Source organism: Pseudopodoces humilis, chromosome 4, assembly GCF_049639895.1.
Source record: "Pseudopodoces humilis isolate 2021_Gansu_Grassland_sample_001 chromosome 4, ASM4963989v1, whole genome shotgun sequence".
In the NCBI taxonomy this organism is placed as follows: Eukaryota; Metazoa; Chordata; class Aves; order Passeriformes; family Paridae; genus Pseudopodoces; species Pseudopodoces humilis.
In genome coordinates, this window is record NC_142203.1 from 31,687,901 (window position 1) to 31,713,160 (window position 25,260).

Consider the following 25,260-nt stretch of genomic DNA (forward strand, 5'->3'; position numbering starts at 1 on the left):
GGAGGCTTCATGACACAGAGCTAACTGTGTGTCATGCAGTGGGTCTCATTGAGCTCAGGCTGGCTGTAGAGAATGATGCTGCTTAATGTTCTCATCATGTCCAAGTCAGTGCATTTGGGAAAAACCAAATGTAGGAAGTCATATAAAGATGCAGATATACATTACATAATTCTTAGCCATCTTGTGTGTTTGTTTGAAGATCCTGCAGAAGTGATAGAGCAGTCATGGCAATTGATGGAGTGCTTTCCCTTTAATATTGTGTCATTTTAGAAAGGTCGTCAGCAAACTGAAAACCAGTTCGAGAAACTGTAACAACGGATGAAGAGATCAAAACTTAAATCAAAAATTGCTAGACAGTTTGCAGTTCCCACTGTTTCAAGCGGCAAATGGGTAGCAACTTTGAATTGAACCTGTTCGTGTTCAGGCTTCACATGCAATCCATAAATGGCAACTGGGCAGCTCCAGGACCTCCAAGAAAAAGATTTGCCTTTCTGTTATAACCGAACAGCTATCCTGAAGCATACTCTCTGCAGTAGTATTTTGTTCAAAGTCTAAGACTTCTAATGTAATTTCTAAAGATATTGGAATCACCAATTATAATTTAAATTTATTGGGTTGGTATCTCAGCTCAAGCACTTCAGCACTCCTGGCACCATCAGATCTACTTACGTTCTGCCTGATGATGTAAAAGAGGGGCTAGCAGGGTAAATGGAAGGTAGATCTAAGGGAAACAGCTCTATGGGTAAAGAGAAGAGACATCCTTCTCCAGAGGAGGCCTCTGTCAAACAGGCAAATTATTTCACCTTTGGGTCAAAACGCTTTAGCAGACTCAGGAATTCTTTGCTGGGGAATACAAGAGGGCAGCCCAGACAGCACAGGATCACTTTCTGACTTTAAGGCTTGTTCTGGTCTTACTCAGAGACCGAGCAGCATTTCTGCAGCATTGCTACTGTATTACACAATGATAATCATGCTCCCCCTGGACACAGGGAGCACCAGTTTTGTTTTAATTTTGTTTTGTCTGCACTAACATAATTCAGGAGCAGTAGACTGAAGTTACCAAAGCCTAAAAGCAACAGAGACAGGACAAAATCAGGATCCCCATATTGTCATTCTCTAGAAGTACCTCAATTTCACTGTGGTTCTTTTCTGCTCTTAATCAGGATGAGTGACTCAGCCAGTGCAGGTTTGGCTGGCAGGGTACAGCAGGGAGAGACCGATATTTCATATAACCACTGATCCCAACAAAACTAGGACCTGAGCCATGTACCCGAGGAAAAGACAGTTGCATCTAGTGTTCTGAAAACAGATCAAGGCTAACCAACACTCAGCTGCCACTTAGATCTTGATACCTCTAAAATCTGGGAAAAAAATCCAACGACAAAACAGATGTAAGCTTTTAAGCCACTTTGTATACATATAAGCAAATCTGGACTGAGTTAGCCAAAGCATAGTACATACACTTTCAAGTGTCTTAAGTCAGATTTCCACAAACTCTGTTTGATTGGTCACAAGTCCAATTTGCTCAGAGCCAGTCATTTACTTCACCAAGATAATATTAGAAGCAGTTTTTCTCTTCAATGTGAAATAAATTCCTTGCTAAGAATTTTCATGCCCCTATTTACAGTTCCCTTTGTCTTTGAAGACATAGCCCACCAAAGCCTCAGGCTACTTTCCCGCAGAAACAGTCCCTTGATAGCAGCCACTTCTGCTGCCAAGACCTCCAAACTAGCAGCAGCTGACTGGCAGCACAACATCTCACATAGACAGGCAGTAAGTTTGACCTTAGTGAAATCTCGTTGGTGCTGCCTAAAACAGGGTTGAGTCTTATTTATAAGATAAGGTTATCTATAAGATAAGGTGTATTATGGAAGTTTTGCTCCCTAAGTGCAAAACTGTTTCAGTGTTAGGAAAATGTATCACCATGTTTCCCAGGTCATATACTAAGCACGGAGCAAATTAGGAGACATTCAAGGTGTAATCAAAATTTTCATAACCCCCATCCCTTTTGAAAGGCTCTTACACTATGTTTCTCATTATCCAGCATTTGACTTCTGATATTGTAAAGACAAACTTGGAACTTTGTTTGCATTCTCAGATCCATGTTCACTTTAGACATTTGTGTGTTGCCTGTGCCTTGCAGCCAGTAGAGTTCTCCCTTTGTTAATGGGCAGCAGCTGCAACCTGAGGGAGAAAGGCAGAAGAAGCCATCTCTAGCCTTGTGTATTGCATCCTCAATGCCTTTGCTGCGCTGTAGCTTTGCAATGCAAGTACAGGTGGCAGGCTGGCAAGGCAAAAGTTCATTGTTTGGGAAACTAGCCTTCTCTGAGATCATAACCAGCTGATGAGCACTGCAGAAGGAAAAAGGGAAAGAAACACTGCAATATCTCTGAGCACACTGGGCAGTTCATTTTCACAGTATTATTGTCTATATCATTTCCAGTCCAGCCTGTCCTCTGCATCGCCCAGAGAAGTTATACCATATTACCACTGCTTCAATAACACACTGAGGCAAGGGTTTAGAGGCAAGGTTTCTTCCTCACCTTTGAACCACAAAAAAAGGGAAAAAGCTTTTTTTTCCTACTAAAGACATGCCTGTGACTAAGGAATAGCTCTTGGAATCTTTGCTCTCTTCACATCTTGGGACAAAATTATTTATTTTTCTCTTTCTGAGAAGTTAGTAATCTCAGTGTATAAACTCAGGGAAACTGATTAGAAGAAGGCAATTTCTGTTCAGGGGTTGGCTGGGCACAGATCAGTAGGTGGCAAGCAATAGTACTGTGCATAAATTCACTTCTTTGGATTTTATTTGTCTCTCTTTTTGTTGTCTCCCTTATTTTTTATTATTGTTGTTGTTATTATTGTTATTAGTAATTGTGGTTTATTATTCATAAGGCTCATTAATGTTATTATTGTAATTTTTTTTCTAATTCTTTTCTCAATCCCGTTGGGAGAAGAGAGGTTGTAAGCAATGACTGCATGGTACTCAGCTGCAGTGTGAGGTTAAACCACATCATTATTGCAGGCTCTATCACTGCTATTATCTGCAGTGAGTTTAAGAAAAAGAACTCCTACCTGTTTCTTTCTCAGCCTAATAAGACTTGCCTGTTTCTACAGAAATCATTATTACACCTGTCAGTTCACTTATGACTTTCCCACATCTGAGCTCTCCACATGTGCCTGGCATCGTGTAGAGTGGGCTTCTGATGGAGAGGTGCAGACTGACTTGACCCTTTCAGAGCCATCTGTGAATGCTGTGCATATTGCCGTGGCTGCCTCATTGGTGCCTCTTGGAGGGTGAAGCTCATAGTGCTTTCCCAAGGGCTTTCCCTGGCTTAAGTGGTTTGGGTGCTGAAACATGTAGAGATGAAAGTATGTGACAAGATGTTCTGCAAGCCAGTGGGAGCAGGGAGTGCAGAATCCCAGTCCTGTACACTGATGACCATATCACTGGTATCTTGCTTTTGTCTTATGGTTTTGTTTCTTTCCTTTGGCTTCCATTACTACTCCTCTCCACAAATCCCTGCATGGCTGGCAAGAGTTGCTTCCAGACAGCCACAGCACTCTGTAATGTGTAGCAAGGGGAGTGCCTCTCTTCATCACTGTTCCAGATTCCTCCTTCTGTGCTCTCTGTGCATCTAATACTGTAGCAATGACACTTATATTGCATAGAGCTAATGTCAATTAGCATTACACTAAAAGTACAATTTTTGCCTTTACTGGCTATGGCTAGTTAGGTTTCTGATCTGGAATTTAGGTAACTATGATGACTATGATTGAGAGGTATCCCACAGTTAATGCCTCAAAGTGTGTCTCTCTACCTAAAGCACATAACTCAGCCCTTAAAACAACCAAGCCAGTAGGACCAAAAATATAAGCCCATCCTTTCATTGTATAGTTTTAGCATGTTGTCATGGGCCAAGAGTCTTTAAGAAGAAACATTTCCTAGCATACCTGTTTAATATCCATCACTGCTGGGAGCTCTTTATCTGCTATGAAAGAACAGAAATGACCGGTTTTGGGAATATTAGGTACTCTTGCCTAGGAAATCATGTCATTTCTCACATTCCTCTGGGTATCTGATGAATTTTGTGTGTAAGATGCAGAAACAATCTGCATAGCGAGAGACAAAGATTAGAGTCAAAGATTACCCAGAAGGGAAGTAGATTAAAAAGAGGTTTTAAATGAGATATATATTCAAACACACAACACATAAACACACACACACACACACACACACACACAGGGTAGAGGTAGCTGATGTGATTCCATTGTTTCTTATGTGAATCCTCTACCCTGAAGGCATGATGGCATGCATTTTAAATCAAAGGGCGTTGAAAGAAATAATGCATTTGCAGCCACAGATAAAAGTAACAATGCTGCACATAAGAACAAAAGCAGATGGAACACATCTGTGTTTCTGAGGATTAAGTGACATGTGCAGTGACATGCTTTACTTTCTCAAAAATCTGCAAAATATTCAAAATAAGTTGTTTTTTTATAGCTACCAGATCATTAGAACATGCCTCATTTTGTAAATGCTCTTGCCATTGCAGTTCTTTATGCGAATGAAATTGTCTGTGGAAAAACCTACTCTTTTCCTTCTCATGTTACTTCCACCATAATTCATTATAGCATGTAGTGTGTGTGCACGTGTGTGTTTCCTATGAGCATTCTCTTTGGATTCTGAAAGCAATAGCTAAAAGTCCCTGCAACAATACAGTGATAAACTAAAATGAAAATAAATAATAGAAGAGGAGCTGTGGCAGAAAGGTTTTAGGAAAACAGTTTTAAGTGGTAGGATTTAGCTCTGATATTCTGATAACCATCGTTTTTTAATGGATTTTTTATATTCCAGTTATCAGAAAATTAAATACAATTATTACACAACTAAAATTAATAATATCTCACAGTTTAAAGGCTGTTGTGTATTTCATAAATGCCAGAACTTCACTCATTTTCTTTTATGAAACAGTAAAACGAACAAATAAACCAAAACAAAATATACATGTCAAAGTAACAGTACAGAGGGAAAAAAGTGACATAGATGTGGTGAAATACCTGCAGAAGCTACAAGGGAAGTGAATAAATATCACAACCACAGTATTTCTGCATTTTGAGACCTTTTATGAAGTATTGGGGGGACAAAATATATAAAAGTAACAATGTGATGGATCAGAAATATGCTGTTGATTGTAACTTGACATGTTTTTCCAAAAGATTATATATGAAAGTGATTCTAGGAACTGCCTTTGAAGACAGAAGAAGAAAACAAAGAGACATTTTCTAATTCAGAGACATGTTAGCATGCATACATGTTAATATAAAGTGATATGGAAAGAATATGATATTTTGTTTGAAACTCACCACTTTAGGTACCAAAAATCTTGTATGACTAAAGTAATAATTCATCTATTTGGACTCAGGTCTCTGCCTAAGGAAATGAGCAGCAGCTAGAAAACAGCCAGAAGCTCCTCTTCTCAAAAAGTTGAGAAATTATGAACACAAAATCAGGGAACACTATGAAACAGAAGTAGAACTCTTGATAATAACTGGTACCATTGCTGAAAAACTAGTGGAAAGCCATGCTCTGCTACCTATTATCTTGCTAATATTTCATCATTTATTCTTTACTGGGCACAACCAGCCAGAATGTGTCTCATACCAGGATTCTCAGTTAAGGAGCTGACTGCTTTGTGAACAAACCTGGGGAACTGGAAGGGCTGGACTCTTGCTGTATAGCCTGGGGACCTTGGCATGCAAAGCAGAGCAGGAAAATCAACCAGCCAAGACCAGACATGACAGCACAGCTCCTGGAAAGGGGAGAGCATCTGTCCTTCCTGGGGATGCCATATGGATAGTCTGGCCAGACCTAGCTGCAGGTTCCCTTGTTGTGAAATTGTCAGCAATTACATCCTGGAAAGAAACATGAAATGCAACTATAGCATCTATTCTCAGAAGATTGGTAGCAATCTATAGGTCATATCATTCAAACAGTGGGCTTCTTGTAGACTTTGCACACACTGAAGCATGGAGGGAATTCAGAGAGGTGTTTAAAAGTTTAACATAGCACAGGAGTAATTGCTTTCCATAGAGCTGTTCACAACCAATCTGGGGATTGATTGCCTGGTGCTTCCCAATTGTCTGCAAACTTCAGGATCAGTTTAGGGAACATTTTCAGATTATTCAAAACTAAATCTTGGGGAAAAATCCAGTCCTTGATCTAGTAATTTCACATCTCCTTTCTACTGATAAGCCCTAGCACTGGATCCAGCATTCCAGGTGTGTATCACCAGTGCTGAGTAGAGAGGAAGAATCACCTCTCTTGATCTACTTGTGTGGTTCCTCCTGTTGCAGCTCAGGATGCTGGTGACCTTTGCTACTGGCTTACAGTCAGCTTGGTACCATTGCTGGCTTATAGTCACCTTGGTAGCAGGGCTTTTTGGGTATCCTGCTCACCAGCCAGTGAGGCCCCAGCCTGTTCTGGTACCTGGAGTTACTCCTCAGGTGCAAGACAACTTTATACTTTATTTCATTGAACTCCTTGAGGTGCCTGTCAGTCATTTATCCAGTTTTTTAAGGTCCTTCTGAGTGGCAGAAAACCTTGTTCTGTATCAGCTGCTCCTCTCATTTTTGTACCATCTGAAAAAAACCCCAACTTGCTAAGGGTGCACTCTGTCCCATCATTCATAACGACATTAAATAGCATTGTTCCCAGTATCCATCCCTGGAGTACTCCACCACTGACTGGCCTTCAGCTGAACTTTTTGCTGCTGACTGAGCAGCAAAACAACCCTCTGAGCCTGACAGTTCAGCCACTTTTCTGTCCACTGTTCACTTATCTAGCCTGTAAGGCATAGACAAATGTGTGTGAGAATTTTTCAGAGATGGTGTCAAAAGTCTTGCTAAACTTGAGGTAAACATCCTCTTCCCTCAAATTTTAATGAGTTTGTATGTTTTCCTACTGCTTCAAAGATATTTCAGAGACAAGGGAGACACTATCAAAGGCAGTGGGTCATAAAAACTCTCAGATCATTTACCTAGAAAACATCATGCCCTTTGCCTGTTACTTTTACTTACCAATAAGCAAGGTTTTGGGACATGGACTTAGCAACCTTAAAGATTGAAATCCATCATCTAGTCTAGTTTAAAAGAGGAAACAGTGCCAATGCTTTTGGTTAAAATTCTGTGACTGAGGGGTAGTCAGTGGTAAAGCTTATTCTACCACTACTCCTGAGAGATTCAGGCTTCTGCATCACCAACAAACACTCCATTTAGCACACAGAGTTGTAGTGTCACAATGCATTAGCACAAACATTATAGGAGAAAAACCACAAATCTCTCTGGAGTATGAAACATTAAGTATTTGAAAATTACAATTTAAAGAAAAAGTCTGTGAACATACAAGTCAAACTAGACATCCACCTCAGTTCCCTTCTCCAAAGCAGCTGTAGCAGAGAGATGGCAGAGTGATTAGGCTAGCCAGCTCTTTGTGGGACCAACAGCTGCTATGGCCATTTGCCAGGACACCCCAAGGCTCCATTGCTTCTGAATCTATGTCATTTTGTAAGCAAAACTGTGCAGCACACAAATATGTGATTGCCAATGCCTACTCGGCAGACTAAGAAAAGATCAGCTCCAACTATGTTAACAGTTTTGAGTACAAGAGACTGAAAAGTATCAGGATCACATTGCAGAGAGGAGAATTGAAGAAAGTATGGAAAACTGAGTTCTCAGCTACTTCACCTCACAAAGTTCAACAGGGAAAGAGGATTTGGCTTCAGCATGGATGAAGCACACAGTGCAAAGACAGCTTTCCAAAGCCTGCAGCAAAGGGTTATGCCTAGATTTCTGCAAGTCAGTCCTCCCTTGGGGGGCTGCTTCAGTGCATCCTGACAATGGAGGTATCAGGGCAGTCTAGCAGCCCAGTAGAGTCTCAGGACTGGTGAAGGGCACTTTTCCCCTTTTTAAAAGCTGAGGCAGCCAGTTTAAGAGAAAGATTAAAGGCAAGTATTATGTAAGTACTTAAGATGAGAGCAATAGTTCAGGAAGTCATTTCTTCCCTAAAGCATAGGAACATGGGTGGGTAGGTGAGTGAAAGGACAGCAGATTTTCTCCAAACTCAGAACCTCTTTCCACAGGACATCATGTAGTGATTTTCATGGGTTTCCTTCACACAAGAGACTTTTATAATGGAGTCTGGTCCTGCTGAGGTGCTGGAAAACACTAAGGCCATAACAGAGGACTTAAATCTCTTCTTAAGTATGCAGGTGCTGAAGGAGAGATACTGTGGTCAGAGCTTGTTTTTGCCATTGGTGAAAACATAGAATCCAATACTGAGGTGTCAGCAAGTGCTATTGAAGGTGTGCTTACAGCATTTTCTTCTCTGTCTGCCTGTGGTCATGTAGAATATTTCACAAGAGGAGAAAGGGCCCATAAAATTGATGTGATGGTGTAATTTACCAAAGTGAACCAAAATACTCTTCTTTCTTGTTTACTAGGTACTGCCATGCTAGAAAGTCACAAAGCTCCATTGAGTATCAGCAAAAATGAAGAGAACACAAGTTAAACAGACCTAGGAAGTGTTTATAAACTGAATTTATTATAAGTTTTAAAAGGCATGGCTGCTTTGTTGTAGGGCAGCTTGTCTCAGGCTTAAAGGGTTTGTTGAGTATGGTGAGGAGAGACTGCAAAGGCAGAATCCATTATATTTTGTTTGGACTGTCAAGAAAATATTCATCACAACCTCTGCGAGAGAAGTTTTGGTCTCAGTGTGCAGATCTCTGATCAAGAAATAAAAACCATCATATATAGAGAGTGGGAGCTGCAGTGGATAAAAAAATGCCTCAGTCCAAAGTAATAATGATGTAGCGTGCAGATTCTCTGCCAGGGATTGAATTTATTCAGTTCAGAGAATATACACTCAGGTTGACAGGACTGGTTTGACCTCAGGGAACCTTCCCTCTCTTGGGTGCAGCTCTTAAGTAGAGCTCAGGCTGCCCACTAGCCACAGGACCAAGATCTACACAGTTTTGAGGGAACCAGGATTCTGAGCAATATCACAGCAAGCGTCTTGCTTCACTGAGGGAAGATACCCAAACCTTCACCATCTACAGCTGTCGTGCCAAGGAAACTTGGTCATGCAGGTTAGACAGATGCTCTCCACACCCACCCCTAAGGTGGGAACTAGGGCATCTTGGAAATTATATAGACTGAAGTTCTGAAAATTTTTAGCATGCTCAGCTGTTTGCATGACAGCTTTGTGTGAAGTCTGTTCCCAGTGCAAAGTGAGTTAAGCATGTAATGTGAGAAATTCAATACCACTATAAAAGTTTGCTGTCATCAGATGGAAAAAAGTCCAGGGAAGTAACCCAAAGCCTGGAAAGACTGCTACACAAAACTGAAGAGGGTAGGAAGAAGGGTTGTTACTGTTTCTTGAGCATAGAAAAAGGCCTGATACATCAGCTCCAAGAAACAATGATACCCGTTATCCATGCTTAGTAAAAACACAATATGGCTAAGTAATACCAGTGCTGGCTCACAGTAGCCAGTGTCTAGGAAATAAGAGCAAGCAATAAAATGAATTAATTTTCTTGCCTTCCAGGAAGCTGTCTGGTGGTTTTGGAGCCGCAGCTCCACTGGCCAGCCGCAGGAGGAACTCCAAGGAATGGGGACATTCAATCAGACCCCAAATTCTGTTCTGTAGTTTCTGAATGTTAATAATGAGTTAGAGTGTTAGTAGTTAATTTTTTTTGAGAGTTCATGATTTACATATGCAGAAAAGCTGTATCTATCATATCCATGTGCAGAATTTGGGTGATATTTTTAGGAACTGCTTTCTAATTACAAACCTAATAGAGGGAGTTTTCAACAAAACACACAAACAATGGTGACTGTGTGACAGTGTGAATGACAGGCACCTTCTTTCTTTTCCACTAGTCTCTCAGCAGGGGGAAAACCAGAGACGCTTGTACAGAGATCTGCTGAGGAACTACAATCGTCTGGAACGACCTGTAGTGAATGACTCCCAACCACTTGTAGTGGAACTCCAGCTTTCCTTGCTGCAGATAATTGATGTGGTAAGTTACCTGCTGTTCTCTTCTCTGTGGCACCCATTCAGCATAACAAATCTGATCTCTCATCTAGGAGACATACTTTGCCTTTTTATTGGGTTAGCAGAGATGAAAGCAGTCTGTCTTTTGCCAAGCATCCTCCTTAAATGCTGGAGTACATGCTTTGACACTTTAGAGGAGTGAATATCGTCCTAAAAGCACAGCCATTTCTGACACAACATGAGCTGCAAGGAGATTAATTATGTATTTTTTTTCCATTTGTTTTAAACAGAAAAAAGAATTCAATCAATTAGAAGTCATGTGTTACTACAAATTATTAATGATACATTCTTCTCAGAGCTTTGTGGGATGCAATAATTCAATACCATGTGCAGAATTCAAAGCTACCAAGTACGGCACTTACACTTTTTCATTAGATATTATAATGGCATTGGCCTCTTCTCCCATCATATTTTTATGTTGCACTGCAGCTGAATGAGTCTGCCCTGAGATGAGCTTAGAAATACATAAAAGTAAAACCTGGAGGCACAGCCTCTAATTGTCTTGACTACAACATGCTTTTACAGAATTGGAGATTTGACCCATGGAAAATTTTAACATAATAATCCAAATCCTTTTTTTCATCATGAAGAGGATTCTCTATGATAAACCATGATATATATAGACAAGATTTCTTTCATCTACATGAGAAAAACAAGCCAGAGAACAATTTTGACCATCTTCACCCTGTCAGCAGAGCAAACAGGTGAACACACTAGTGCTCCTATCTTCATCCTACCTTTTCCATAAACAGTATTTGGAGCTGGTTTCTGTTACACTGTCACTGTCATGGAGGGAATGAGGAATAGAGAGAGACATGTGAAAACATTTGTGTAGTTGCAAAACAATTTAACAGGAGCCTGAAATATTTAAACTTTTTAAAGCTCTCACAATCTTTCTGAAAATGTGTAATACACCAGGTGCTCTCCCTGGAGAGGTAAACAGGACCCTGAAGGTGTTGGCCCCTAGCATCACAGTATGCAAGTGGCAGGTCCAGTCAGCTGTGGTATTCCTGGAGGCAGGCAGGAGCCACTCAAGTAGGGTAGGCATCTTTCTATTTAGAAATGTTACCAACTGCATTGAACTGGAAGAGAGAGGAATCAGTACTGTCAACCAAAGGCCTCTACATGAATGAAAGAGCAAAGATTTCCTGCAGCTAATTTCAAATAAATTTCAGCAAGAAATTCTAGGTTTAGCAGAGGTCTGTCAGCTCCAAAGATCTTCCTTCAGTCCTTCTTTTTCTGTGATATTTTCCTTCAACCTAATTTGAAGGTTGGGGGTGCTGAAGGGGACTCTTCAGCCACAGAACTGTAACTGTACATTTTCAGAGTCAGGAGGAGTTACATAAAACAATTTTTCAGCTGTGTTTCACATTCATACATGAAACCCAACCTTTCAGGAAACTGGTATTTTTTTAAAGTACTTTACCTACATTAGATCAATGTAGGTAACTATTACAAGAAATGCAGTTACAGTGTTCCCTTTTGGTTGTCCATAATAGACAATAGGTATGCTAGAAGTTCATACCTTTCAGAAATGAAGCTTTTCTTCCCTACATCTTTGCACCCAGTCCAGATGCTAGATGTTAATCTGTTTTAATCAGAATTAATGACCTATCCCAGGCTTTTGGTCTTGCAAACTGCACTCAGAGTGTTTTAAAAAACATACAGAGTTACCTGAAATGTTTATCTTGTATGATGTGAAAAGGTGCCTGTCTCTTCAGTGGAGGACAAAAAATCACTTGGCAGTTGAATACCCATAGTAAAAATGTCATTGTGGCATCAATAAGTGGCTAAACCAATCAGCCTGAAAATGCAGAAAATACTGATCCCATGGGTCCTTAAATCAAGAATCAATTCAGAAATATGCCAGCAACAAGCACTGTATTTGTGAGCCCCTCATCCTCTGTTGCTGGCTGGACAGACTGCTGGCAGCATCTGTCCCCTCCAGCTGCTGAAGTAAATGTCAGTAGATGTTTAAAAGGATGCTTGCTATACCCACAATGATGTAAAGAGAAGCAGTCAAGCTACAAGGAAGAGGTAATCTCTATCTGCTGAGACACCATAAAGCAAACAAAGTGGCCATCTCTGTTCAATCAGATGGGGGTCTGGGGGTGAGTAGATTTGCCTCCTCAGCTGTCCTGCCTGGTGGAAGACAAAGCAGCTGGTGCACAGCTCTTCACTTGGGGAAGAGGATAGACAGCATCACAGCCTTGGCAATAGTGTATGCATGAACAAAATGAAAAGCTTCTCTTTCTGAGGACTTGTGTGTCCAGTGTGGTCCATTACCATAAAAGAGCAGTGTTCTGGGCAGGGTCCCAGCATGGGGACACTTTTTACACCATACTCCCTGGGGAGGAAACAAGCACTCCATGCTCAGGGAATTGTCATGTGCCAAGGCATAGTACAGCATTGCTGGACTTGCTGAGATACTTTGCAAGCAGTCACTGCAATGGGCATGAGACAGTGGACCCTGTTCTGGTTTCCCTGCAGGAGAAAACAATGTGAAGATGCAAACAGATCTCCTGTTTTATTGTTGCAGGGAAATGAGAAGGGCTCTGCCACTGATACTCAAAAAATCTTGTGTCTTACACATGCCAAGACCTGGCATCACATCTAAAGCACATCTCTCTGGGACAGGTTCCATCACATGCCTCCAAAGTCTGTTTCCTACACATACTGTATTAAGATGTAATGAATCCTAAACTGCTCTTCTGCAGACAGGCTGCTGAGAACAGCATTGGTGACAACCTAGTTGTACTCTGCTGCATAGAGAGAAAAGACTGCTCTGAGACCACTGTGGTTTTCCAGGCAGTAGTACAAGTAACTACTTAAAATCTCACCTCCTCTTCTTAAAACCATTCAAAGAAAATTTCAAAGCACGACTGCTTTGGATTATATTTTCTGCTTCTACATGGATGTATTTGCCTACACAAGATATGTACGGTTTTTAGGATTCAAAGCCAGCCATCATACTCAAAGCTGAGAAGAATATGTTCTCTACTTGTCACAGTTGTAGTAGACAAATGCAAATGAAGGACTTTAGGGTTCGAACTTTTTCCCAAAATTATATTAATACATAACTACAGCCATGACAGGCCCATTACATGAAGGAAACAAATGAGCAGAAAGAGGGACAGTTACAGCCCCTGTTTAACAGCAGGGTTCAGTTCAGTTTGCCTTGTCCTCTGTGTAAGGACAACTTCATGCTGAGCTGTCTCATGTGTATGCCATTTCTGAGGTTCACTTTTGCTTGGAGCCTGACCCCCAGGCACTCCCTGTGCATCAGAAGGGCATTGGCTGGTGATCTCTCCCACAGAGCACTGTCAGGCACTGCCAAGCCTTGCCAACCCAAGCAAGGGTAGACATCCGAGATATTTAGAACAAAAATTCTTCTTATTTTGTCTAAGAGCCCAGTCAGTTGATGGGGCTAGAGTAATTAAGAAATGAGCCGCGGCATTTTCTGCAGCAGAGGAAATGCCAACGTTTTTCTTTGGCACAATGTGAAAGGAAGCTGATAGTTGGAATGGATATTTGTCATCATGAATGGTTATTTTCATATCTTGTGTTGGTATTTGCAGGAGACCTTATCTGAAGTGGTGTCTTTGTAGTTGCACTGTTAAATTATTAAAAAAAAAAACATAGCTGTTGAGGTTCCTGCATATGGTGGAGTCCTGTAGTACTGTTCAGCCTTCCAGCTGCCAGCATCAGAGGTCATAATGACAAAAAAGGGGAGTGCAAGTGACCAGTCGGAAGCCACAAAAGTGCTGAAAAAAATCCCCAACAATCCCCGAGTCATTATGCTCAGAAGTATGCTCATACTTCCAGAAGCCAAAAAATACATAATCTTCCTGTATTTTGGGCTGCAAACCCAAAGCAAATGGTGTTTCTGAAAAAATTTATTATGGACTGTTTTGATTCAATTGCACAGTGTGTAAAGTGATTGTATATCCTAGAGATTTCAGTATTATCCCAAACCTCATGGTTGGAATATCACAAGGTTGCAAACAATCTCACTTTTAAACTACAGATGTTGTTGCTAAGGTGTGTCAAAGCTCTCCACATTTTTGGAAAGCAGAAAGACAAAGTAATGTAAGAGTTTAGGAGGAAAATAAAACCAAATATTGACTTTGTGTTTTTTTCCTGAAAACTGGGCCTGAGCCTCGCTGTTCAGAGAAAACAAGAGAAAAGATCTTCACATACTTTTCATCAAGCACTCAGGTGCAGTCACTATCATTGTGACTGCTATACTAGCTTAGCAGCGCAGATATTTTTGCTTTCTGTACCCAGACCTTATCAAAATGTTGGATTGAAACTTCAGCTTCCACTGATTTTCCCTAAATTAGAGAATACAGCCCTGAAGGAGTTGGGGTTTTTTGTTATTTTGGGTTGGTTTATGGGGTTTTTTTAGGAAGTGTTTGGTAAGAGAACAACTTTTAAATGCAGGCATCTGTTGACATTGAAGCTGCCTTCACCAGCCTGTTTATTTCTCAGGTGATCTGCTCATCAAATAATAGGACTGTTGAACTCAGTCCTCAATATCTCAGACCTTTATGCTAGGGAGTTCTCTATTTGAGTGAGAGTTGCCAAAGCTAGAGGTTATCTGTCAGAATACTGTGCCTGAAGTTAAAGGTGAGAAGGCAGGAGGGGAGGCTCTGCCTGGCATCCTGTCTGACACAGCCCTCCTACTGTTTGTTTTTTCACAAAATCTGTGTCAGATCTGAATGCCTTTAGCAGCTGATATCCTTGTTTTTAAATGATTTTGTTTCATAAGCTTTCTAGGGCTGGTTCTGCAGGTGCATTGAAAGGCTAGAAAGTTCAAGCTTTATTTTCTAGCTCTAATTCACCTCTTCCTTCTTAAACTGACCTTACTGCATCTAGATCACTTCCTCCCACCTTTCATTCCAGCATTCTCACACATACAAAAATCTATGCTGGGTGTTATGTAAACCCAGATCAACAGACAATTGATTCAAGGAAACAAATAAAAATATGCAGTGCACATAAGCACCTATTCATTTGTTATTCCCAATATAGTCTCAGTATTTACTAGATTAAACCATAATCCCTATAGTACATCCCGTACAAATCTTTTACAGATAGATATCTTCAACTATGTAAGCTTGACCATTCAACTCTTTCAGCCCTTCTAGATTAAAGTATCTCTTTTTTTTTCCTTTCTAGTAATGCCTTTGCATTTATTTGTTTATATGCTTCTTGCATAGCTTTTGTGAGTGATGTTTACTCTGTTTCTCCTTGAAAGATCTAGTCTACCAAACCTTGTATCTTTCTGGAAAGTTTCTTTTCACTCTCATCTTTGCAAGAGCCAATTTGATGAGACCACGGCAGCAAGGCTGATGTAAAATAGTGCAGCTGAGAAGAAAAACAGGCTGGACACCATTATAAAAGCTGAAAATCAATTTGTGATCGTGATCATTAAAATTCCAGACAGGAAAATTACAGAAAGGATTCTAGACCAACAGATTCCTTAGAATTAAATCCCAAAACCTCTCTCTTGGTGAAAGAACTCAGTGTAACCAATTTCCAACACCAGGAAGAAAAAAATGAAATTCCTCTCCATTAGCATGGGAGGATATTGAAAACTTGGAAATTCAAGGCTAACTGAGCCATGAATTATTATTTTGGCTGTCTCCTATGTACCAGATATTATCAAAATGCTAGTCTCACTAAATCAATTAAACATGCAACATCTGAATTTGCTAGCACAATGAAGTTAAGCACCATGGGTAGTATGGCTTCCTGACTAATACTACTCACACATGTTTGCATGAAACATTATGATGGAGTTTTAATTACCTGAACCTTACCAGCAGCTTTTTATTTTGTGCTACTTCTGCCCTGCTCTTCTCGGAGTGGAAGCAACTCACTGAGCGAGAAGCAGTTCCATGGCTTGTTTTCTTACTGCATGGTTCCCCAAGTTGTACTTAGTGGCAGTGGCTCTAACAAAAGACAGGCTGATTTCCTTCTGAGATTTTTAGTTGTGGTCATCCAGCTTGGGCATTTCATGATAATTAAACTATTTTCTGTCTGACTGGTGAAAAGAGTGTACTCTGTTGTTTGTAGATGTAGGAATATAGATCTTGAGCTCATGTATATTCTTTAATTTTGGGTAGCTAATCTGAGGCATCAAAGATTTGCAGTAAAATAGTTAAGCCAAAGCTATTGGGTTAGCCTTGAATGTAGAATTTCTTATTTCTCTGAGTTCTCTGAGGGTAAGTCCTGAGAGACAGTGAGTTCAGCTCCTGGGTAAAAACCTTCCCTCCCATTTTCCATCCCTGATCACAGGCTTTAAGAGCTCACTTGAGTTTTGGAACATACCTATATCCTCTTATTTTTTGCTGTGCTGTCACAGCAGCATGCAAATATAGGAAGAAAAAGCAAAGGCAACCTTGCAGATAGACTGAGTGTGACTCTTGGATAAGTACTCAAGGTTGGCTTTCTCAACCATCCTTCTGCTATTTTCCTTGTGATTTCAAATGCTGAAAAAGACAATAATTAATATTCTAGAATAAAGATTTGTGTCTAGTCCTGTTTGTTTGAAGCACCTGCCAACTGTGCACAAAATACATGGAGGGCTATTTCAGGAGGAGGTATCCACCCTGGAGAATATAAAAGCCACCTACATGCTGTGTGGATGTTTTGGTATTTTAATGGAGGACTGACAGCTTTTGTAAGATGACATAGCACCCTTTCCCACAGGACCTAAGCATGGATGTCAGTTTATCCAAGCAGTCAGAGAACAGCATTATGCTGGAAGGCCATGTGAGGCCCTCTGACCCAGCCTCTGGGGTTTCCATGAGAAGTATGTTTGAAATAGTGGGACTAAGCTAGTGGCTTCACTCTACCCAGGTTCCCAGGGAACTGTGGGAACAGGGAGTCGGCAATTTGCAGGTCTTTGTGGAGGAACTTGAAGTCAAACAGTCTCAAGACCACATTGTGTCACAGTTCACAGAAGTCCTGATCTTCAGGGACTAGTGTAAGGCTACAACCTAGAAAAATAAAATTAGTTTCCTAAGTCAAGTATCCACAGCCCCAGGCAGTTGCTGGAAGTCATGTCGCTTGTGCAGAGCAAGAGCAAGACTGCCTTTTTTCACCACAATGGAAACTGGAAAATATTTGGGATAAGGCAAGTAAGACACAAATCAAGTAGGCCTAGGAGACTCTCAGTCACCAGTTGTGCCAGTGAGTAGGAGGGCTGCCTACTCAAGCCCTGATTGACAATAGAAACCAAGATTTCTGCCCTTTCTTACTTCCACTCTCATCTCTGGGGAATGCATAGGTCCAGTACTTGCTGCAACAGCTTTTGTATCCAGGCCTTTGCATTTAACATCCATATCTGGTTGGTCTCTCACATACAGGGAGCCAAGGCTTTCACAAGGAATACCTCTTGATGACTTTGATAACCATGCATTACATAGCCTAAGGAATCCCCAGCATCCCTGTGTTTGCAGGTTTTTCTGGTACAGTCCCTCTTTCAATGCTGAGCTTCTCCCAGCACAAGGTTCTCTTAAACTCTCCACTCACCACAAGTGATTGCTTCTGGCTCAGGAGCTTGCAAGGGGAGGAGTCTGATCTGAGAGGAGGCAAAACCTCCAATATGTAAAGTTTCTGTCTCAAAAGCAAGTGAATAGACTCTCCTAAAAGCAGCAGATAGAGATGCAATGGCACTCCATCAAATCCTTCTTCTGGGGAAAGAAGAATGTGTGTGGTTAAAGACAGTAGGACCACACAGCTACACAGGCTACTACTCTGCTTTTGTAGTAGCTGCTACACAGTGGAAAGACCGAAGGCATACTGCACTTTTTGCCCACAGTGAAAGAACACATACCTCTACAAGACAGGAGGGGACCAAGAAAGGCATGACCTCAAGAAGACAGTGGCATCAGACGAGGGTGTGATTCAACCCTAGATGAAAAACATGAGACATCACCTCAGCCATTCATAGGAGGAAATCCTGAGCAACAAAGGTGTTCAGATATGAGCATTTTCCTAGATGTACCTTTATCTTGAAGGGCAACAAAATACCCAGCAGGTGTGTTTGTTCTTTTGTTAGTCCTTTGTATTTCTGTATTTCTCCCCATTCTTTCACCTTAACTCTGGGCCCTCCTGTCTGATTTCCATCTTCCTCCTCAGGGTGCTTTGTTAAGGGGATTTAGATGAAAAACTAAAATTATCCCTACATAGTTGATTCTACCATGGCAAGGTTTATTCCAGCTTTCCAATGAGACCCCTGAAATACAAAAGCTGTCTGGCAATACTTACTTGAATGTTGCCAGGGCAACCTGGGCACTCCTCAAGATTACTCATTCTGCGAGCCTTCAACAAGTCAATGCATTTGAGCTGAGTTTTAGATAATCAGTGGAAGATTGTGGGCAGATTGGTGGTTCAGCAGTGGAAAGGAGTGTCTGTGCAGTTGTAGACTGCACAGCATTTGAATGCTTGATCAATTCCTTTGAATATTTTGTATAAGATCCCACTCAAAGATCAATGTCTCTGCTAACAAAACTTCCCAAGTTTCCATGTCAATGTTTTCATGTCATTTGACTGCTTCCCTCCACATCTTCAGATCTTCAGGTACAAAAAGTACAGTGGGAAAAAAAAATTAAAAATTACCTGAAGTAGTACCAAAGTAGTCACACCTGACCACTGTGAGTTACTTGTTCATTTAGGGACTTTTCTGATCATTGTCTTGAAATAATTCAGTGGCTGATTCAGCTCCCACTTCTGTGGCTCTATGAGAGGCCAAGAATTAACAACTCCTGCTGGCCCCCTGGTAACAAATGCCTTGCTACAGAGATGACAGGTAATCATGTGATGTGATTACTGAACCAAGAAGGGCTTTGGGTTTTTTTTTTTGTCCAGGTGCTATGACCTAGGTAATTATGTGGCTAAGAGCACTTATATTTTATTTAGATGTTGACTTGGCAAGGGAATATTTTTTGACAGGCAGTGATGCACAATACAGGCAGATGTATGTAAATTGTAAGCTTTGAAATTAGGGCAGGGAAAAGAAAACCAAACTGAAACATTCACATGTCACAGCATGTGCACCAGAACAAACCACTGTCACTTTCCATGGGTCAAAGGTGGCTGTAGGAATAAGCAGATATCCAGGGCAGAGGATTAACTGGAGTCAGGCTACAGATAGAAAGGGGAGAAAATGACCCAGATAAATATGGGAAGGATTTAGAGAACAAGTGTTGCACTCACTAGTGACCACAGCTTTTCCAGCATTTTTAAATACCGGGAGCAAAATTATTTGCCTGAGCTGAGCATTTGCAAACCAGCAGAACTGCCAGGGAAGTAATGGAAAAGCACCTCTAGGAGCTGATCATTTTCAGCCTCACTCAGAATCTTTGCAGAGCTGCTTTCAGTGCTTTGCTGCACAAAAGATGGGAGCTGAGAGCCAACCCAATGCAGAGGGGAGGTCATCCCCAAGGCTGACAGTGACAAGACAGGGATCTTGCACAGAAAAAGCAGTGTGATAGATTATTCAAATTTTCTCCTGGGAGGAAAGACATCCTCTCAACTAACCTTTAAACCCCTCTGCATAAACCAGTGATACAGAATGAGGGAACTGCCTCCAGAACTTCCCAAGCTTAATAATTAGCTGCTCCTTAGGCAAACCTAGGTGACCAGTGATCTCCTGAGATAAAGTAAAGCACACACATTCTCCAGGTTATTTGTTTGTGAGTAATAGAAAAATACACTCCCTTCTGTGTCAAGGTATTTTAGAGGTGCATACGGCACACAGGCCATGATGAAGATGGCAGGAGCTGTAATTCTTCTGCAGCTCTGGAAAGGCAAGACAACCAGCCCATTGCAAAGGCCAAAGAATTTCCTTACGGAATGCAAAGCTATGTGGCTCAGTAGACTACCACAAAGATAGAAAGCTCCATAACACCTCAGCTCTGAAATGCCTCTCACTCTAACAGGAGGTGGATTCAAGGTTCCTATGGCCCTCATCTCTTCAGCAGACCCAGCAGGCACTTTTTCCTTGGTTCTTCAGGGTCCTTCTCTAGAAAGGACTTAGCAGGAGAGCTACACCTGGACAAATGCCTGCCCAGTGTAAAGTCAGCTTCACTGCTTCTGCACCTTCTGGCACTTCTGGAAAACTCAGATCCTTGTTTGAAAAAGATTTTGTTCTATGCAATAAGAAGGACCCATCAGGCTGCATCTGTTGACTAGTGCTGTGCGTGGAAGCATTTTCTGTATTTCGCCAAAATGTCAAATGCCATTTAAGAGCTCAGTAGCCTGAAGGTAAGGATGAGAATAGTCTCTGAATGTCCAAGAAAACATCCTGAAGTGACATTTGTTTTCACCCAAGATAAGAGAGACATAAGCAGCCCAAAGCCCTAGGTAGACCTTGGTGGTTTTGCTGCTATCTAAACACAAGATAAGGAGGACCATTGTTACTCTCTAGATAAGCATTTGAGAACTCAAAAAGTTTTCCTTTGACTACAAAACATACCTAAGCACAGTAGCCCTGTGAAAAGCAGGCAAAGCAGACTATCCTGGTCCAAGACAATAAATGTAGTGCTACTTGAAATACCTGGCTGAAGAATTGTTTGGTGTGAAAGCTGATTAGCCAGGTCATTAGTATCTCACACACAGATAAACAGGTAAGGAAAACAAACTGTTTTGTGAAATACAAAAGAAAGCCCATTATATCCTCCTTTGCAAGCTGTCAAGTATAAATGTACTGTGCCAGAAAAAAAATTAGTTTCCTTGTAAATCAGAGACAGATATGAAAGGCTCCTGATGGAAGGCATCTGCACATGTTGGAAACCCCCAACCTCACAGATGTACATTTGACTTTCATGTGGTTTACATAGGCAGATAAGAAAATGAGAAATGAAAATGAGAGATGTCCTCTCTTCCCCTTCCCCGTAGGTTTCAGTGTAGATGGAGAAAATCCTTAGTTTTGTACAGCAAAGGCATTGGCTGACTGTTGCTGACCATATTTTTAATCATGGTGTTCAAGCTCCTTTAAAAGTACACAGAAAGTCTTTGTTAGGAGGGCATGTGCAGCTTACAAGTATAAAGCATTATTTGGCTAACAACACAAAATATTGCTAGTACTTGATGTGCAATTCAGATCACCATCATGCTTGCCAACCCTACAGGACACCTCAGGAGTCACTGGTGGCCAGGAATGCATGAGATAGGCTGGTGGCTGGCCTCTGAGGATCCCTGGGACACAACCTCTGTGTTTCTGGGTTGCTTTCATTTCCCAGGTCAGTGGACACAGATAGCTCTCATGACTCCATCAATTACCAACTCTGGGGTTTGCTTTACTTCAGGATTTTATTTCTCAAGATGGTGTTTGAATCCTTCAGCATCTAAAAAACTTGTCTCAACAAGTCCAGTCCTTCTCTTATTTTCTGCAGATTTTCTTACAATTGCTTCAACTACAGCAACCAAGGGAACAAAAGGGAGGTGCAGAAGGACTAGGTCTCTGGAGGTGGATTGTGGTTTGCATAGAGAGAGGCTTGTGTCTGCTGGAGCAGCAGAGAGGAGAAAGTGAAATGTATGAACAGTATAACAATATAAAATCACATCTGATTTTTGTGTGGTATCTCACAGCAGCAGAAGCAGTAAGGGGACTCAAGAGGAGGTAGTGTGATACACAAATTTGTGTGGATCACTATGGCAAAGACCTGTTTCTTGTCTGAAATTTACCTTTCCTGGGGACAGGAGCTTGGCTGCAGAGCCTAACTCTGGCCACAGGGCCAAAACCATCAGGAATCCTCCAAGTCCATGATGTCTCCTTTTCTAGGCTGTGGTATTTCTGGAGCTCCAACAACCCAAATGTAAAAAGACATCATGCTACAAACAAGATTCATGCTAAGGGTTCAGCAGTACCAAGGGTTCAGTCCAGTGTCTGGTGTGCTAGGGAATCAGTAGTCAGGAGACTTCTCTGGGAAGTTCTCCTTCATGCCTTAGCCTAGGAATCTGCAGTTCCTGAATAGGACACAAAAGTAACTCCAGAGGACTCACAGATGACCACACACACCTAGGATTGCAGCTTGGTGTGTGATGTTGCAATTTGGTTCTGAGCAGCTCTTACCTGACACTTCTGGGGTAGTTTCTTTGCATATGTACTGTGGAGGTAGGTCAGGAGGGGAGGAAAGGCAGAAGGAATGTAGCTTGAGGTGAGCAGACTGGTATTTTTCCAAAGTGAGTAAGACAGTTTAGGTTTTTCTACCTTGTTAGAGAGTAAGTACTGCAATAAGGACATGACCAGAGAGCGCATGCATGCCCAGGGAACTCTGTATTCAGTTTAAATGCCTGCCAAGCAGCTTGCAATTGCAATGTCTCCCACCCCAAACACTGCAGAAAAACAAATAAGCTTCTTAGGGCATGGACACACACACAGGGACATCTGGGCATACAGTGAGCCTGTCTCCCTGAGCAGCACAGCCTCAGCTCTTGAGAAGTGCAGCGTGTGGCTATGGTGATGTTTGGGCACTGGTGTATCTGCTTCACAGTGACTGCAGCCCTGCTTCTCCATCTCCACGTTGCAGAGTCCTGCACCTGCAGGGTAACTGCAGAAAATTGGGCACCTTGTGACACCCAAAGGACTTGGGCACCAGCTGGGTGGTGAGACCATCTTTGCTTCTGTTATAAGACATTCTTCCCCATGGCCTCTGTATGCAGAAATGAACCTGCAGACTCCTGCTATGTGCACGTGTTGTGTGAGCTCCCTTTCACACAGCATTTGTGTCCTTTTTGCCAAGTGACAGCTTCTATGCAAGACCAGCTGTTTCTTTCCTTTAGCCAGAACTAAGTTACATAGCACAATATGAAGAAGAACAGCTCTTCCAGTATTATTTTGCCATTGCTTTGCAGTGGCAGCAAATACAATATAAAATCTCTCCAACTATGACACACAGTGTGGTACTGGAAAACTTCTTGTTTTGAACAAGCGGCAAGAAGGTAAAACCTGGTAAGGAGTTTGTCCCCAGAAAAATAAGAGTAATCATCTATTTCTTTCCTTTCTATTGTTGATCAGTTATGATAAACACAGGGAGTCTGTAGGTTTAAAGGATAAGAAAAAGAGTCACTATTGTCTGGGCCAAATAGTGTTGTTCCAATTTACTCCATGGGTTTTGGTTTATATACTGCAAGAGTCTGGATTCTTTCAAAGACAGAGAAATTCTTCCATCTCTAATCAAACTGTTTCATCCCTTTTTCTCCTGTCTTTTCTTTCCTTCCCACTTTTGTTGAAAGGATGAGAAGAATCAGGTGTTGATCACCAATGCTTGGCTGCAGATGGTGAGTAACCTCTGTCAGTAAAGAAACTGTGTAATTGAAAACTTCTGAATGTGATTTCTTAGCTGAAAAGCAAGACTGCTATCTTACAGCTTGTGTATAATGCAATAAAAGCACACATTTTTAGTCCTTTAAAATTTCCCTAGGGCTCCTTCTAGAATTTAAAATTAAATTCAGGGGACTACACTAATCCTTTGGACAAGCCTGTTGACCTTTGGAGCATGAAACCAACCACATTGTTTTGCCACTGTATGTAGGTATCTAGAAACAAAGACCCCAGAGTTAGGGTCCCATCATAGCTAAGAAGAGATTCTTCAAGGGGCTCAAGGCCCTCTCCATAACCAACAATGGGGACTTACGAGCCAGACACACAGTGATACGCAAGCAACTTGCACTTGCTCCTTCTGGAAAAATCCCACCTCTGCCTGAAACTGGGAACCAGGACACCTGTCCCTGAACATAGAAATGGTCACTGGATCACATGCAGACTACTCATAGGGGGTATGGGGTAGTTTGGGGACCACAGAGGGCCCCATGCTGCATTGTTGCTGGCAGCACCAAGGCACCTCTCTGGAACATTGCCTTCCCTTGTGCTTTATAAACCTCTTCCATAAAAATGACTCCTCCCTCTTCCGCAGTCTGCTCCAGCTGAGGATTCACCTACACCGCTCATACAGAATAAGCAAAACTGACGTTCACTATGGGAAGGGACCTCCTTTGCAGGAGGGAGTTTCCCATCAGGTCTGCCTGGCTGCCTATGGTGAGGGATATAGTGTTTTCTTATGCTGTATAAACAGATCTCCTTACAGGAAAGAAGCAGTCCTTGAAGGAAAAAACAGTGGGAGCCTTGAATGATTAAACTAATTCTGTTTTGATTTTCACAGCCAAACACTATCTCACATTAATATGTTCAACTATGCAGGCTGTTTCTTCCTCACTACCTGCTGGGATTTGCAGCAGAAATGAGCGTTTTCATATTGCAAAAACTAGCCCAGACAAACCTGTATGACTATAGGATTGTTAGGTTAGAGCCTGTGGGTGTCCTGTCCCTTGCGGAGATGTTCCACAGGTAGAGCATTGATATGGGGTTCCCTTGCAAGCCTCCCACTGAGCTTCATTGTAAGTCAGAAGGTTCTTCCCAAAAGCTGTTCCTGCACCTTTCTCGAATTCACTGTGTTGAGGTGGAGGAGATGGGATCAGAAACAACCCCTTGGCATATAAAGTTCACTTGCCTACCTCTCATAGCAAGGTGGTTAGTAAAAGAGTCACCCAGCCTTTGTAATATATTAAATTATTTCCACCCAACGGGGACTTTCAGACCATGGTCCACCTACCACTAACCATCTCAAAACCCACTTCACTTCAGAAACAGCAGACCTCATGGAAGTGGTTCTGCCAGCCCACCAGGAAAGGTTTGGGATGCCTGACTTCAGGCCACAAGATGAAGAGCTAGACACTGTCTTCAGTAGTCACACTGTTATTTCCTCTATATATGCCAGCCTTTCTTAATAATTAAAGCCAAGCATTAAACTATTCTCATACTGCTGCTATCACTATTGGCAAAATCTATTCTGTTCCCATAATATTCCAGAGAACTTAGAAGACTTTTACAAGCTCATATAATCTGATGTATGTGTTTGCCAACAGTCCTGGGTTGATGCTTACTTATCTTGGGATCAGTATGAATACCCAGGAGTGCAGAACTTGCGATTTCCTGCCGACCAGATTTGGGTACCAGACATTCTTCTGTATAACAGGTAAGCAAGATGTGAAATGGCCAGTAGGAGACTAGAACTAAGTGCTGAAAATCAGCCATGCTTCACTGATACTAAGGGCACTGATACTATGTACTT

General features: G+C 41.6%; 1 protein-coding gene across 1 annotated transcript in view; it reads left to right on the forward strand.

Moving 5' to 3' along the window:
* LOC102107326 (neuronal acetylcholine receptor subunit alpha-7-like) overlaps positions 1-25,260 on the forward strand; it is a 56,913-nt gene that overhangs the window by 6,171 nt on the left and 25,482 nt on the right. Inside the window, exons 2-4 of the mRNA XM_005532411.2 lie at positions 9,940-10,079; positions 23,366-23,410; positions 25,055-25,164. Of these exons, the coding sequence (XP_005532468.1) occupies positions 9,940-10,079; positions 23,366-23,410; positions 25,055-25,164 (295 nt within the window). The remainder of the gene's footprint in view (positions 1-9,939; positions 10,080-23,365; positions 23,411-25,054; positions 25,165-25,260) is intronic.